This window comes from Acomys minous (assembly GCF_964271855.1).
Source record: "Acomys minous genome assembly, chromosome: 8".
Lineage (NCBI taxonomy): Eukaryota > Metazoa > Chordata > Mammalia > Rodentia > Muridae > Acomys > Acomys minous.
This window is the reverse complement of record NC_140489.1, coordinates 30,445,925-30,462,013: the sequence shown is the minus strand read 5'-3', so window position 1 is coordinate 30,462,013 and position 16,089 is coordinate 30,445,925. Positions and strand designations below refer to the sequence as shown.

General features: G+C 50.3%; 1 protein-coding gene across 8 annotated transcripts in view; it reads left to right on the top strand.

Annotated features, from left to right (window-relative positions):
* TMEM63C (transmembrane protein 63C) overlaps positions 1 to 16,089 on the top strand; it is a 71,748-nt gene that overhangs the window by 32,467 nt on the left and 23,192 nt on the right. For 7 of the 8 annotated variants that reach the window (XR_014781210.1, XM_084792687.1, XM_084792688.1 and 4 more), the window contains 6 exons: positions 1,354 to 1,563; positions 2,082 to 2,161; positions 2,594 to 2,675; positions 6,193 to 6,230; positions 14,142 to 14,284; positions 15,510 to 15,558. Coding sequence is in view for 7 of the 8 variants with exons in the window: in XM_084792687.1 (XP_084648813.1) it covers positions 1,420 to 1,563; positions 2,082 to 2,161; positions 2,594 to 2,675; positions 6,193 to 6,230; positions 14,142 to 14,284; positions 15,510 to 15,558 (536 nt within the window). In the remaining variant the exon portion in view is untranslated. Of the gene's footprint in view, positions 1 to 1,353; positions 1,564 to 2,081; positions 2,162 to 2,593; positions 2,676 to 6,192; positions 6,231 to 14,141; positions 14,285 to 15,509; positions 15,563 to 16,089 lie in introns of those variants that run through there. The other variant, XM_084792692.1, reaches the window with a different exon arrangement.

The following is a 16,089-nucleotide window of genomic DNA, read 5'->3' as shown; positions in this document are numbered from 1 at the left end:
GTGGTGGAGAGCTGTCCTTTTCACTCTCCCCTACACCTCTCCGGTTCTTTGTTCCCCGCTGAAGTCCTGTCTTAGGTTGTTACACTTCTCCTTGGCACAGTTACTCACTGTTCCCCTCACTGGCTTCTACCTGACCCCTCTCTTCTTCTCTCTCTGTACACACACCCCAACTCCTGCCTCCAATTCAGGGATCTGAGAGCTGCTTAAGCTGGTGGCTTTTGTCTCATGCTGATGACTCCAAACTGTCCTCTGGACTCATTTTGTAGACCAGGCTGGCCTGAATCTGCAGTCAAAAGGATGCCACTCACAACTGTCCTCTCCATCCTTTGTCTAGTCTTGTTTGTCCCTCCACATGCCCTGAGACCTTTTTCTCTTTTTAGGAGAGTGCTTTCCCACATGAGCCTTTGCTCATGTGGTTTGTACTTGCAGTGGTCACTGATCCTCTACCTACACTTTCCTTCCCAATAAGATACAATGAGGGAAAAGGCTTTTTATTTGTCACATCATTGAGATACAACCAGCACACATACATGGCATAAAGCAGTTGATTATAATGTGTCTGAATGGATGGATGGATGGATGGATGAGCCTTCTCTTGGTACTCTAGGTAGGGTGAGGTCTGCTTGTGACTGGCTTTGCATCAAGGGCTTACCCAGAATGCACAGCTACACTGAGTGAGCTTCTTGGTTCCAAAACAAGGTAAGACGGGGAGTTTACTAGCCAGGGAGACAGCTCCCCTGGACAGTCAGCAAAGCGCTTGCCTTGAAGGCACCAGGACCAAGTTTAATACTCCGAACCCACATAAGAGTGTCAGGTGTAGTGTCTTGTAGTTGTAATCCCTGTGCTGGAGAGGCAGAGACAGGAAATCTCCAGGGTGTGCTGGATAGCCAGCCTAGCCTAATTGATGAGCCCTGTCTCAAAAGATATGTAAAGCACTCCTGAGAATGACAGTTAAGATTCTCCCCCCCCCCTCTCTCTCTCTCTCTATCTCTCTCTCCCTCCCTCTCTCTCTCCCACACACACACAGAGACAGACAGACTCAATTACACTAGACGAGGAGTTTATTGAGTCACTCTGAACCAGGCATTCTGCATCCTTAGAGGCTTTTCTTCTCTAGTCGGAACTGTACAAAATGAGGAATCACTCAGTGATTTGGAGCTACTCTGTCTGCACAGTGGTGTTGTAGCCATGTGGTATAAAGCTAGTGCCACTGAATGGGGCAACTCTTCTATCTTGATGTCATAGTTCCAAACCAATCATTGGCCCCTGGGTTTCACGTGTCCCCCCAGCCCAGTTGACTGGTGTCCTCAGTGCATGTCCCCATACTGCCCAGTGGCTTTCTGTGTTTTGCAGAGTGGGGAGCAGTCCCTGAGTCTGACTGAGACCCACTGGCTGACTGGAAGCCTGAGTGTGCCCAAGATGTCTGCCATAGGAGCTGGCATGAACCCAAGGTTTCGCAACATGACAGCGAATGAGTGTTTCCAGTCCCGAAGCACAGTCCTCCAGGGCCAGCCCTTCGGAGGGATCCCCACTGTGCTCTTACTAAACATCATCTTATGGGTGGTAAGTCTCAGGTGCTGTGGGAGAGGCCCAGGGAGGTCTTAGCCAGGGTAGGCTGTGCAACCATGACACAAAATACAGCGAGGATCTCAGTCGTCCAAAGGTGTCCAAGGCACACCAGCCACTGTGATTGTCAAACCTAGGTGGCCCAGGTGGAGGAGGGCTTTGGGGGTTGGAGGAACAGGAAGTGTGTCTGGGGTTCTCTACACCATCAAAGAAAAGTCCATCGCTTTTGGGCTTTCCTTCTCTGTCCTCTTGCTGACGTTGTCATGGTGTATTCTTGATTAATTGCTTGAAGCACAGCCTCAGCTTCCCCCATTCACCAAGCTGATGATCTACTCTGCCAGAAAATGCCCAGTTCAAGGGGACATCTCTTCCCAAGACAGAACGTATCAGCTGATTGGGGGGGGGATGTCACTCTGTAGACTTCAGGGTCTACAGTGTCCCCAGTGTGAATGCAGGAGGCTGGTGTAGAAGGCATCCACATGCTCCTGCTCCACTTGCTTTTTCTGGGTCTGCAGTTTGTAGTGGTGCTTTACTCTTTCCTCCGGAAGGCTGCGTGGGATTACGGGCGTCTGGCGCTGCTGATACACAACGACAGGTAAAGAGGGTCAGGATGGTGAGTGTCCTACTCCCCTGGGGGACACTGCCTGGTTTCAAAGCTGCGGGAAGTGTCTCATCAGCCAGTGGCATCCTGTCTCTTGGCTTTGCCCCTGTTGTTGACCTCTCTCGCTGAAGGGACAAAAAAACGTGGAGGGCAGCCATCTTTGGGCATAAAGAGGTGCTTGTGTCTGGTCTTAGACTTTCTGGAACCTACGGCTGGACTGCCAAAGTTCATTGTGCCCCTGGCACAGGGGCGGTTCTGTTTATGCCCAGAGCTGTGAATCCAGCTTAGAAGCTGAGGCCCCGCAGCTCACAGCTCTGGAAAAGAGCAGCTGCTGTCACTCAGCTAGGGAACAGAGAGGAAGCAGGACAGGTGTCTGAGACCTGGCTCTCCTTTTCTACCTCCCTGCCACACCTTCCTGATGGGCAGCCTGACCTCGCTGATCTATGGGGAGCAAAGCGAGAAGTCATCTCCTTCAGAGATTTCCTTGGAGGTGGAACGCAGGGACAAGGTGAGTGCTGGGAATGATCTGGGCCCCAAGAGACCTCTGCTCTGGGCAGGCAGTCATGGCTCAGAGTAATAATTGCTTCTTCAGCCTCCCCAGATTCCGTGTTTCTATCACAAATATGGACATACTAACCACACATTAGATCCTAGAATGCGGGGTTTCTCAACCTTGTCCAGCCCAGCCCCACATAGCCCAGAATCCTGCTTTGTCTTTGACCAGTTTCTATAGGTTCCTGTGGTATTGTCCACTTCTGCCTTGAGATAAGAAGGTGGGCAACAGACACCATGGACCCAGTACCATGTGCCTCATGGTACTGGGAGACAAGCTGGCAGGTGTATACAGGACAGTGCTGCGTGCATGATAGGAAAAGGGGGACAAGAAAGGCTTACGATAGTGAAGGGTGGGAGCAGCACTGTGGGGAGTGGGCAGGAATGGTGTTGGGCGGAACATGACGTCTGAGCAGAGATCTGATGGAGAAGGGAGGTAGCAGGACAACTGTCTGTGTTCCTCATGACCACCATCCTGCCTGTCTCCACCAGCTGAAGAGACAAGTGACCCTTTTTTTCTTTACCTCTCACAGTCCCCATCTTGGCCTGTCTCTCAGAAAGAGAGGCATGTCCGAACTGAAGGCTGAGGGCCACATATCTCCCCGGATAGCTATGAGTATGACCCAACTCATTTGTGGGTGACAGTGTTATATCACAATGTCACAAGGTTTGGCATACTTGCTGGCATCCTTCTACCTTCAACGGGCACATCCGTTGTGCCTGTGTCATGCCCTGTGAGGTTTTTTTTTTTTCCTACCCCTTTGACCCCTTTGCAGAGTCCTCCACTGTTACAGTCCCCTGACTGTCTCAAGCCCCCTTCCTCCACCTCCATCATCTCTCTGAGTCATGGCATCCATTCTCCCAGCTTCAGCTACCATCACTACAGTTCTAACTCACCGTTTCCTTCCCACTAGTCCTGAAGGCCTCCAGTCTCTTCCCCAGTGACCTTCAAAATCGCCCCACACGAGCACCACACAGACACTGAATGTGTCTTCAACCATCCCATGTCACTCTCTACCCACTTCTAATGCCTGATCACAGCCCTCTCTCACCATCCCCTCACCCAGGCACCTGAGCTCGGCCCATTCCTTCCCCAGGCGGTGTTGCTTTTACCTTCTCAGTCTTGCTCCTCAGCAACCTGCCGGCCCAGGCCTCTCCCAGGCTCTTGCCTGGATGACTTCAGCAGCTCTAAAGAAGCTCCTCCCCTGTTGCCATCCGTCTTCCATCGCAGCCAGAGCCTGGGAACTGAGACGCTGGCTCCCCTAGGCTTGCTTTCAATATCTTCCTAACACGTTCCCAACCCATCGCAGATGCCTTTCTTCCACGGCCTGGTGGTTTGCTCCTTTGCCCCATATCCAATCTGTATCTCAACTGTGAATGTCGCCTCTTTCCCATCTCAGAGCCTCCCCTGTACCTCCCTCCTCCTTCCTTCCCCAGCGGCCCTTTTCTGAGTCCCCTCACCAGAGGACCATGACAACCCATCTAGGTTCAGAAATTCTGTTTTCTGCTCATGGAAAAAGCATTCCTTAAAAAAAACAACAAACAAACAAACAAACAAACAAACAAAAAACCCCCCACATCCCTAATCCTGTCTGGACTGACCCTTTACCTGCATGGCCAGCTTCCTGTGTGTGTCTCCGCCCGGCCCCCCGCCCCCGCCCCCCCATCATCCCAGGATCCAGTCGAGCCCGTGTTGTAATTAGCACAGCCCAGAGCTGTTGTGTGTGGTAAATGGAAGCACACTCCTCCTATGGGCACCCATAGACCAGGTCTTCCTCTTGTCAGGCTATATAACCCATCTAATATATGAAGCCTCACCGGGGGGGGGGGGGGGGGGAGGGGGATGGGGGGATGGGTCACTCTGGCTCTTGGAGGCTCAAGGTCAGAGGAAGACAGTGACACCTGTCTTATTTTCAGACACGTGTCTGTGTCTGTGTGTGTATCTTTTGCAAAGCTAAAATTGGAAGCTGCTGGCCCTTCCCTGTTGGGTGAGCTAAGGAGAGAGGGAATTGTCTTTCTCCGTGACTGCATTTCACTCAGTTTTCTGAGGAGTGCTGGTTTCAAGGACACCATGTTAGTCACAACTTAACAACCTACATGGGGAAAGGTTTGTTTAGGCTCAGTCACATTTGGATGGTCCAATCTACCCTCAGCTGACTCCTCTACATAAGGGGAGAGGGAGAAGTGAGAAACATGATACACTCTTCAAAACTCTGCCCCACCTTACCTCGTGACAGCCCATTCACCAATGACCATCGATGGACTGACCCATGAAGGATGTTAGCACACGCACATCTTTGTAGTGCCACCAGCTGGGACCTTCAACACATAAGAGGGAGGGAGGAGGTGTCGCTTTATACCCAAACTTGCAAGGCGAGCCTTGTGCCGAGGGACGACTGGCTTTCTTTCGCCTCCTCTTCCTTTTAGGGAAGACCTTCCTCCAATCCCTGTGGTACTAGAGGTCTGCCAGTCAAGTAGGCCCTCCTACTTCATAGAAAAGATATGATTATACATAAACCAAAATGGGGCCAATCCAGAGCTATAGCCTTGCCCAAGCGTTTGCTAGCCTTCTGAGACCCTGGTGGGAATTAAACACATGAAGGCACTTTGCTGACTGTGGCCTCTGGCAACCGAGAGCCACAGGCCCCAGTCCACCCTCATAGAAATCCATCTCAAGCTGACTCCCGTCTTGGGGCTCCCTACAACCTTCTCATGGCTAAGGCAGCCTTTCCCCTGCTACCTGGAAACTCCACACAGTGATATCCAAGAGAAAGGCATCTTCAACGGAACAAGACACTGAGATGCAAGAGCCCAGGCTCGCCCAAACTGGTTTTACACTAAAAGGGTCATTTAAGGCTCAAGTTTGGGGGAAATTCAAGACAGACAGCTGCTTCTGGCACAGCTAGATAGCAAAAGTTCAGCATTGCCGATGGGGCCCCTCTTGGGGGTCCCCTCTCCTCTGAGCTGTCTTCGTTCTCAAGCTGTCTGCATGTGGCCATCAGAGATGGCATTAAGACACTACAGAGTTTGTGGCACTTAGGCACACAGGAGGAGAGTAAGACTCTCCCAACACCCATACCCATCCTAAGAGAATTTTAATTAGCTCCTTTGGGGTCATTTTCCCATTGGCCAACTGATCAGTGAAGGTAAACTCACATCTGATGGGCAGCGCTAGACCATATGTTTTGGGGGATGGTGATTTCTCCGGAGGAAACAACAAGAGACAGAGAGACAGAGGAGCAGCATCCATCCATCCAGGAGTCCCTCTGGCCCTCCTCCCAAGACCTGTTCCCTGCATCTGAATGGCCAGGATGTCTACTCACTTCCATAGAGACACTCCAGAAGGCCCATTCCAAAAGGCCCCCCTCTATGGAAGGAGACGCCCGACGTAACCCTTTGCTGTCTGGGTCCTCACAGCCAGGCAAAGTAAGCCAGGATGGTTTTTCTCACAGTTCCTCTCCTTTTCCCCCCAGGGCTTCTGTTCCTGGTTCTTCAACAGCCTCACCATGAAGTAAGTGCCTCTTTCGGGGGTTCGGATAGTGTTGTGCTGGGTGAGATGCAATGAAGGGGCAGAGATCAGTAGACTCCCCCCCCCTCAAATCCCCACCCCCTGTGGATGACAGGCCTGAGTGTTGGACCTTACTCTGCTTCCAGCCTCACTTAGTGGAGGTAGGCAGAGAGCCTTTCCCTAGGCTGTAGTTGATGAGTGGGAGCTGAGAACAGCACTCCACCCATCACACCTGCATCCTTGCCCTCAGGGAAGGACCCCATGTAAAAAAAACGGAGTCAGTACTCCCATGAGCCCAAAGCAAGCCTGCGGGCTCTACTCCAGGAAAAGCGAACCTTCTTTGCTTGGTTTCTGTGATCGCCACACATCATATTTGTCAAGAAGGATCTAGAGCAAAGGGCAGATGTCCCGTCTCTGAGCCTGGATGGCAGAGGCACCTGTAGTCCTTGCCCACCTCACCTCCTGGATCTCTGTAAAGCCACAGCCCAAGACACATGCTTTCTCTCATTTCTCCAGTACCAGTGGGATAATTCAATTGGACGGCCATTTATTAGAATGAGCCCTGGTAGACACACATACACATGCTCATGCATACAGGCATGTACAGTCATGCACAGAGGCATTGTACACTCATAAACAGTCATATCTACAAGTACACACACTCATATATGTAGGCATATACACATACGCATACAGGCATGTACACTCATGCATATATACACACATGCATACATGTGCACCGGCTTTTCTTTGCCTGTGCCCAGTCACATATAATCCTGGGCTCTCCCCGAATATCGGCTATCTGCTGTCCACCATCCAGTGTCTTGTCTTGCTAGGTGACACCTGCTGTACCGGGTGCAACCTCACCACTCCTTGGAGGCTGTACTAGTCAGGGTTCTCTACAGGAACAGAACGTATAGAATGATGCTCTCTATTTATAAAGGAGGTTTATTAGAATGGCTGACAGACTGTCGCCCAGCTAATCAAAGAAAGGCTACCTCTGGAAGGAAGGTCCAAGAATTCAGCAGTAGTTGAGTCCACGTGGCTGGATGTCTCAGCTGGTCTTCAGTATATGCTGGAATGCTGAAAAAGTAGGCTCTGATGCCAGTGAAGGAACAGACTTGCTAGCAAGAGCAAGCAGGAGAGAGAGAGAGAGAGAGAGAGAGAGAGAGAGAGAGAGAGAGAGAGAGAGAGAGAGAGGGAGAGAAGAGAGAGCGAGCGCAAAGGAGCTTCCTTCCATGTCCTTTCTATAGGTTGCCAGCTGAAGGCGTGGCTCAGGTTAATTAAAGGTGCATCTTCCTACCTTAAAGGTAGATCTGGATTAGAAGAGGGTTTTCCCACTTCCAATGATTTAGTTTAAAAAAGAAAAAGAAAAAGGCCGGGCGTGGTGGCGCACGCCTTTAATCCCAGCACTGGGGAGGCAGAGGCAGGCGGATCGCTGTGAGTTCGAGGCCGGCCTGGTCTACAAAGCGAGTCCAGGACAGCCAAGGCTAACACAGAGAGACCCTGTCTTGAAAAACCAAAAAATAAATAAATAAAAAGAAAAAAGAAAATCCCTCACAGCTGTGCCCAGCCATTTGGGTTTTAGTTCATTCCAGATGTAGGCAAGTTGACACCCAAGAGTGGCCATCACAGGGACCATGTACTGGTGGCCTGGGTTGGCCCCGCCACTTCGCTTCCCTCTGTAAAGGCTGCTGGACTCCTTGCGTATCCACACCCACCGGTCCCAGTTAGGCCTTTCTGAGACCCACCCGCAGGAGCCACGAAACACCCGTCTTACCCAGCTAGGATCCCAGAGGGCACAGGAAACTGTTGCTGAGTCATGAAAAGCCTGAACTGTGCCTGGACCTGTGGCTTCCACTGGAGCCTCTGCATGGCCTTGGTCTCCACTGCTCCATCACGGTCCCCAAGAAGTCAAGCAGCTGCTTTGTGTGGGGCACGAATCCTTGTGCTGAGCCACATGTGGGCCAGTAGAGGGCAGTCTTTTAGATGCCGCCGCTCCTCTGCCTTTGCTTTTTTAATTTATTAAATACCTACAAGCCAGAATGCACATATCTGAAAGACTCAAGTCCACTGTCGCTTTTACCCAACCCCACTATTTTATTGCATCTTTTTGAGACAAATTCTCACTTTGTAGCCCAGGCTGGCCTTCACCTCGAAATCTTCCTGCCTCGGTCACCCAGATGCTGAGATTACAACTTTTGCACCATCGGGCTTAGCTTACTTTTACATTTTAATCAATAATGTTTATCAAATATGCTTCTTGCTACTCTCATGAAATACTCAAGGTCAGCTAACTTTGAAAAAAAATGTTTAATGCTGATTAAGTTAGAAGTTCTAAAGATTCAAAGGCATGGTGCTCCAGCTCAGCTCTGGTGTGGCCCCCATGTGGATGGTGTTACCACATAGACAAAAGCATGTATGTCTTAAGGGAAGAAGAAGTCAGGTGCAGGCTTGCTCTCTTTGTATATAGGTGCAGGGATCCATCCCACAGCCTAGTGCAGCATACACTCTGCCTTTGAGCCCCACCAGCCCCAGAGACAAGCTTATTACTCACCCTTGCAAGAAATAAATTACGGGTTCCCATGAGAGTTACCTCCTGGAGGTAACTCCTCAGATTTCACTTAACATCTCTACCACTACCACTCCTCGTAGTGGAGACGAGGCATTTAACTCAGGGACCCTCAGGAGGGCAAGCCGCATTTCAACCATAGCTCATGTCTGAGCATCTGTTCCAGGGGCAGGCAGTACACACTAGTTATAGGTCTGTGGGTTTGGCAAATTCACCGGCAGAAGCAGGGTGGGACATTTTTCACTCCGTTGCGTGGGAACAACGGGGGGAGAGAGTTGGAATGACGAGGGAAGGGACCCCCCAACGGGAGCGTGAAGCTGGCTTCCTGGATTTTCTACATGGCTGGCATGTAGTCTCGGGTTTGCTCCCTGTTGCTGAGCTGAAATAACCCTGACAAAAGCAACTTGCGGGAGAAAGGGTTTATTTGGCTGACAACTCCAGGTTACAGCTTGTCATTTCTGGGGAGGTCAAGGCATCAGGAACTTGAAGCAGCCAGTCAGTCATACTGCAGTCCAGAGCAGAAAGCAGTGAATTAATGCCGCATGCCAGTGCTCGCCTTGTTTCACCCAGTCCCACACAGTCCAGAATCCCCTGCCTAGGGAGTGGTGGCACCTAAAGTGGACACATCGCCCCTGCCCCTAATCAATGTACCCAAGATAATCTCCTTCAGACATGCCCATTGGCTAAGCTCAATCTTGACAGTCCCTCATTGGGGCTCCCTTCCCAGGTGAGTCTAGAGTGTGTCAAAGTGACAGTTAAAGCTGACAGTCACACAATTTCAATGGATACTTACAGGGAAGTGTGTGTGTGTGTGTGTGTGTGTGTGTGTGTGTGTGTGTGTGTGTAATGGGGAAATGGAGTGCTGATAAAACAACAGGACTTCACAGGGCAGGCGGTTCTGCGGTGTCACTCACTGAGAGCAGGAGATTCAGGTGGTTGTGTTGTTGCACGTCTGTGTGTGTAGCTTTTGATTATGTGAGTGCCTGAGCCCGCAAGCCAGTGAAGAGGTCAGTGTGCAAGCTCCGTGTGTACTCATGTTTGCCTTGACTCCCACCCCACCCTGCCCCAAGGCTTCCATCAGAGGGGCGCTTCATGGGGAGTCACACCATCAAGGGAGGCAGGAAAGTGGGGCTTTGTATGACATCTAGCACCCCGTGGGAACACTGTCGTAAGTGACAGCTAGGCATTTTACTAAGCAGAGATAACTCAGCCAGTTTCCGTGAGCACAGTCAACTCAGAGACAAAGGCCACCTGGATTCGATGGATCCTTCACAGTGGGAGGTTGCAACCTGTCATGCCAAAGGGCTTTGGGGAAAGAGAGAGGGAATTCCCCCACCAGGGGGTTCAGGAAAAGTATGGTTTCTGAGCTGGGATTTGAAGGACAGAAAATGAAAAGAAGTAACTATGGAGCTCAAAAGAGTAAACCTGAGTCACACGTCAGACGAGAGGGTGGTGTGAGCAAGGTTGGGAGCTGAGTAGAGTGTCCAGAAGTGGAGACTCTTCTGGGATAGCTAGAAGCAAGGCTACACGGTGAAGTGAGAAAACACAAAAGGGACTGGGCCTGCCACATGGAGACTACTGGGATTTGATCCACAGGCAGGAATGAGGGGTGGACAGTAGCTGACAAAGTCCACAGCAAGGCGAGTAGCTATGGATGCTCGTCCAGTGGTGCAGGTAAGAGGTGCCTGTGACCTGGATTAGAGCAGTGGGCAGGGCAACTGTGTGTGTTTGTGTGTGTGTGTGTGTGTGTGTGTGTGTGTGTGTGTGTGTGTGTGTGTAGGAATCACAGGGCAACAGTCAGGAGGCCATGGCAGGGTCTCTCTGCATAGCCCTGGCTGTTCTGGAACTCACTATGTAGATCTCACCAAGTGGGCCTTAAACTCACAGAGATCCTCTTGCCTCTGCTTTGCCTTCCAAGTGCTGAGATTAAAGGCGTGTACCACTACACCTATCTTAAACACACACTCTCTCTCTTTTTCTATCTCTGTCTCTCTCTGTGTCTCTGTCTCCGTCTCTGTCTCTCTCTCTCTCTGTCTCTCTTTCTGTCTCCGTCTCTGTCTCTGTCTCTCTGTCTCTCTGTCTCTTTCTGTCTCTGTCTCTGTCTCTGTCTCTGTCTCTGTCTCTCTCTGTCTCTCTGTCTCTCTCTCTCTCTCTCTCTCTCTCTCTCTCTCTCTCTCTCTTCCAGGATCTCTCTACATAGCCCTACATGTTTTGGTACTAATTATGTATACCAATCTGGCCTCAAATTCACAGAGACCCTCCTATCTCTGCCTCCTAAATGCTGGGATTAAAGGCAAGCGCCACCACACCCAGCTTAAAATGCCAAGTCTTTTTGTTTTGTTTTACGTATTTATTGTATATTTACTATTTTTCATATGTGTGTGTGTGTGTGTGTGTTTGTGTGTGTGTACCACATGCATGAGCTACAGATGGTTTGAGCTGCCATGTGGCTGCTGGGAATCAAACCCAGGTCCTCTGGAAGAGCAATCAGTGCTCTTAACCTCTAAGTCATCTTTCCAACCCCCATAGGCTGCTTTTAAAGGAAAATTTAGAGGTCTTGCTTCTGTGGAGAATAGCAGAAAAGGGTGGGAGAGGAAACGTAAAATGTTGGCACGTGGCTCAGGCAAACATGTGAGGTGAGCAGCCAGCTGTTGACCAGCAGCAGCATTAAAGCTTAGGAGGTGAGTCAGAGCAGAGGATTCAGACCTGACAAATGGATGCTTAGAGACTAAAGTTGAAGTGACAGGAACAGATGGGTCACCCAAGGGGCAGGATCAGCCAAGGCCCCAGGGCAGCCTCACTGGGAAAGGAAGAGAGAGGGGCCTCTTCTAGGGTTTGAGATCACACAAGTCCACGCAGGCATGGCTGGCAACCTTCAGAGGATGTGGACCTCAGGGATCTGGGTCTTTCTTGAGGAGGCATTTCTAGGATAAGCAGATGGTCAAGGTGTGGAAGTGAGAGCAGGGCTTCCTTTCCAGGAGATGTGTGGGAGGAGAGAAGTGAGCTGTTAGAGAGACCCTGAAGGAAAACGGGATTGCGGGGATGCTTGAGGGAGTTGTTTGGTTTATTTTGCAGCAGCCTACACACGCTTGGGCCTGGCTGGAGTTTAAAGGGGAAGATGTGGGTGAGTGTTAGAGAGAGGAGGGTGTCAGAAGAGAGGAGGACATTGGAAGCAGCAAGTCTTCAAGACTAATGGAAGGAAGGGAAGAAATCAAAGCAGACAGGAAGCGCGTTCTGGGAGTAATAGAATGATGGGAAGAAGAATCCTGGAGGCAGGATTCCTGACCCAGGAAGGACAATCTTGTTAGCCCTGTCCAGTCCAGCCCTCTGCTCTGTCTGTCTGTCTGTCTGTCTGTCTGTCTGTCTGTCTGTCAGGAGGTACTCCCCCTCCACCACTGTACGCACAGTTCAGACATGCTTTCCTTTCACACGGTCAGATCTGGCATCCCAAGCCCGCAGGCGGACACACCCCCATTCTCCAATGCTTTCTCCCCAATTTTCAAAAGCCCCGGTCCTTGGGACTTAATTCTCGAGTCCAGGCCAAGGACATCTTTTAACTACTCACAGATAGAAAAATCAGGAACTCTAATAAGTCTCTGAGTTGAGATGTTGAAATCCTCAAAGATGTGCTTCTTGTCATAATGTTTGAAAAATCTGAATCCTGCACTGGGTGTTCTAGAATGTTCCTCAAGCCAGGATGTTTGAAGGTGGATGTAACCAGCGAGCCTACCTAGAAGGTGGTAGGTGTGGAAGATGAATGAGGAGATTACATGGTTGTGAGCGTGTTTGCACGTGTGCAGGAGTTCATGCCCCTATCTACCCACACGTATGTATATTGTGATCTCTTTTACCATGGGTTTTATACCCTAAGACTCTTACCTGGTCACCTATAGGCCCTACAAATAACAGTATTATCAAGTTCCACCCTCTTTATTCCTCATGGTGGGTACCAAACTCCATCACGACCTTAACTGTCACTGAGAAAAAACTTGCACAAGAAACAAAGGGAAATTCTTCAAATTTCTTAATTAAACACTAGAAAGCCTTCAGTTTTGTAGAGGACTCCGGTTTGGTTCCAGCATCAACATCAAACTCTAGTTTTCGGGGACCCGACACCCTCTGGCTTCCACGGACATCTGCACGCACATGACACACATGGTATACATCAACTCATGTAGGCTTGCACACCCACACCCACGCACAATGAATGAATCTTTAAAAATCAGATTTAATGAGATTATAGAAAATTTCCCCTTTATATTTTCCAACTTTTCTACAAGTATTTGTTGCTTTTATCCTTTTGCTTTTTAAAAAAAAAAATATTTATTTTTATGTGGTGTTTTGCCTCCGTGTATGTCTGTATGAGGGTGCCAGATCCCTTGGAACTGGAATTGGAACTGGAATTACAGACAGTTACAAGTTGCCGTGTGAGTGCTGGGGATTGAACCCTGGTCCTCTGGAAAAGCAGCCAGTACTCTTAACTGCTCAGCCATTCTCTCTAGCCCTTGCTGTTTATTTTTGAGGCATGGTTTCACGTAGCTCGGGTTGGCCTGAAACTCACTATGTCACTTAGGATAGCCATGAACTCCTAACCCTTCTGCCTCTACCTCCTAACCGCTGAGATGACAAGGAAACACCTCCCACTGTGCACTGACATCATATCCAGACAGGTAGGGGAGTTATAAAACCATGCATCTATAGATTGTTACCTGTATCTCCTGATAAGTGTGTTATATCTTTGCTTGATGTCGCCTAAGAGTGAAATTGCTAGGTCATAGAGTGTGCATGCTTTCGCTTTCAGTAGCTGAGGCCAGCTGTTCGCCACTGGGTCTGGCCAGTGTATATGTACTCAATTTCCATGGAGGAAAGCACCCTTGCCCTCACTTGCACTTGGCTACTCTTTACTTTTTCCCTTTGGCCAGCCTGGCAGTGTGGAGTGTTATCTGGCTTTTCAGGTATTGCCTTTGAGTTGAAGGAACTGAATTTAAAAAAAAAAAAAAGGACTTTTTTGAAGGGACACATCCAAGTCATCAGTAGTGTTTTGTTCATTGCCAGCAGCGTGACAGGCCCAGAATGTTTGCGGAAAGGCTAGAGGGCTGACTTGAGCTCACAGGGCTCTGGGTTCCTGAGTGTGCTTAGAGCCGAGCTTCTCCCTGATGTACCTGTGTTCGCTCACATGCTCTCCATGCACACCCTAGAGTCTAAGAAGAAGGACAATATCCTCCCCAAGATTAAAACTTAGGGATAAGGTGGCCATCGTCCCACTGTTCCCTCTACCTAACCCAATGCAGGCAGTGGTCACTCTGGTACCTGAGGGATGCTCTTGTTTTTGTCTCTTGTAGGGACCGCGACCTGATCAGCAGGTGTGGGGATGACGCGCGCATCTACATCATGTTTCAGTATCACCTCATCATCTTTGTGCTCATCCTCTGCATCCCCTCCCTGGGCATCATTTTGCCTGTTAACTACATTGGAGCTGTTCTGGGTAAGCAGTACTCAGCAGGCTGTTGGCCTTGAGCCACCCAAAGCTTGGTAAGCTGGGAAAAGCTTGGAGCCCCATGGGTCTAGAAATCTGGCTTTTAGTTCTTTTTCTGGAGGGCAGTTGCCATGTGGCCTTAGGCAAACCATACTGCGGCCCCTCCATGTGCAGTCTGGAGCCTATATAGCTTTGTTTGATCCAGGCTCCGAGAGAGCACAAGCTCATTGCTCAGCCTAGAACTGCCTATAAATGTCCCTGTGCCAGACGGAGGATGTGTGTCCCTGGTGGACACAGCTCTCTGTACGTGCACAATTCATCCGGTAAAACTTCTGCCCATACTCACTGTAACGGCACAGCATTATGAGTGAGGGCTTGGCTCCTGAGATAGAATTGTCCTGGCTCCACGGCGTTTGCCCACATTTACTTCCACAAAGGTGCCTTCTCCCAAGCTAACCAGCTCTGTGGGAGCTCGGGGGAACAGTGCATGTATCTTTCTTAGGACTGTGGTAGGGACAGAGCTGTGGGAAGGCTGGTGTCCAGGGGGTTCCTCCAGGTAGCAGCCAGTTTTACCCATCCCTCGGGTTTTCCACGTTTCTCCTCCGCCAGATGTAGATCTGAATGAATCCACTGTAGCATTTTTGAGCATGCCCTGGACCGCAGCACCAGATGGAGTGTTCCCGATATTCCAGAGTCTCCTTCTAAGCATCGGCGATGGTGCTTAGCTGTGGTGCTGTGGCAGCAATAGCATAATGCAGGCGTTTCAGATGTTCTAGGAAGCCTGGAGCTGCCTCAACAGGCCGACTAATACACACGGCCAGAAGGAGCTTCTTGGTTTGAATACAAAAACATCCCATTTCCTGGAGTTTAGGCTTCGTGTTGGGATTGTGGCCAGCATTGCTAATGCCGTCAGCCTGACGGTGGCAACACAGCCAGCTGGTTCCCTCGGAGCTGGTTTGCTGGGTGGGCTGCTCCATGCCGGTCATGCTCTGGGGGATTTCCCAGAAACTTGGTCTCATGGGTGATGAGAGAGCCCAAGTCGGCACCACCCAGGAGGAACGGTGCTTTTTCTGGAAGCTGGGGAACAAGTCTGGGGAGCCAGAAGGAGAGGCAGATGTCGACAAGCCTCTCTAGACACTTGGCATGTGTTCAGGAACCTCGAATTCTGTCCCCGCCATTGCCCCCAGCTGTGTAGAGGCCAGGATCAAGGTTGGCCTGTTCTTCTCTCTTTCAGACTGGAATAGCCACTTCGGCCGGACCACCATTGTCAATGTCTCCACAGAGTAGGTACCTGATCTTCGCTCCCGTTCTACTGGTTGGGCCCTAGTGGGGAAGAAGTGTTGGTGCCGGTTTGTTGGTGCCCAGGATGAGCAGCTCTGTGCTGAGGAGCAAGCCTGGCTTCTGTGGAATCCAGGTCCTGAGTGGGATGCCAGAAGCTGCATTCTCCTGATGGGGCAGGACGTTGAATGCCTTAGTTTCACCATCTTTCATGAGGGGAACAACTTACACTGGCCGTCCCTGGTGACTGGAGAAGTGGTCCTATTTGCGTTAGTGTCTTGGTTTGGGTTACTACTGTTTCGATGAAACACCACGACCAAAAAAGCAAGTTGGGGAAGAAAGGGTTTATTTGGCTTTATACTTCCACATTGTAGTCTGTCACTGAAGGAAGTCAGGACAGAAACTCAAAACAGGACTGGCACCTGGAGGCAGGAGCTGATGCAGAGGCCATGGAGGGGTGCTGCTTACTGGCTTGCTTCACATGGCTTACTCGGCTGCTTTCTTATAGAACCCAGGAGCACCAGCCCAGGGATGGC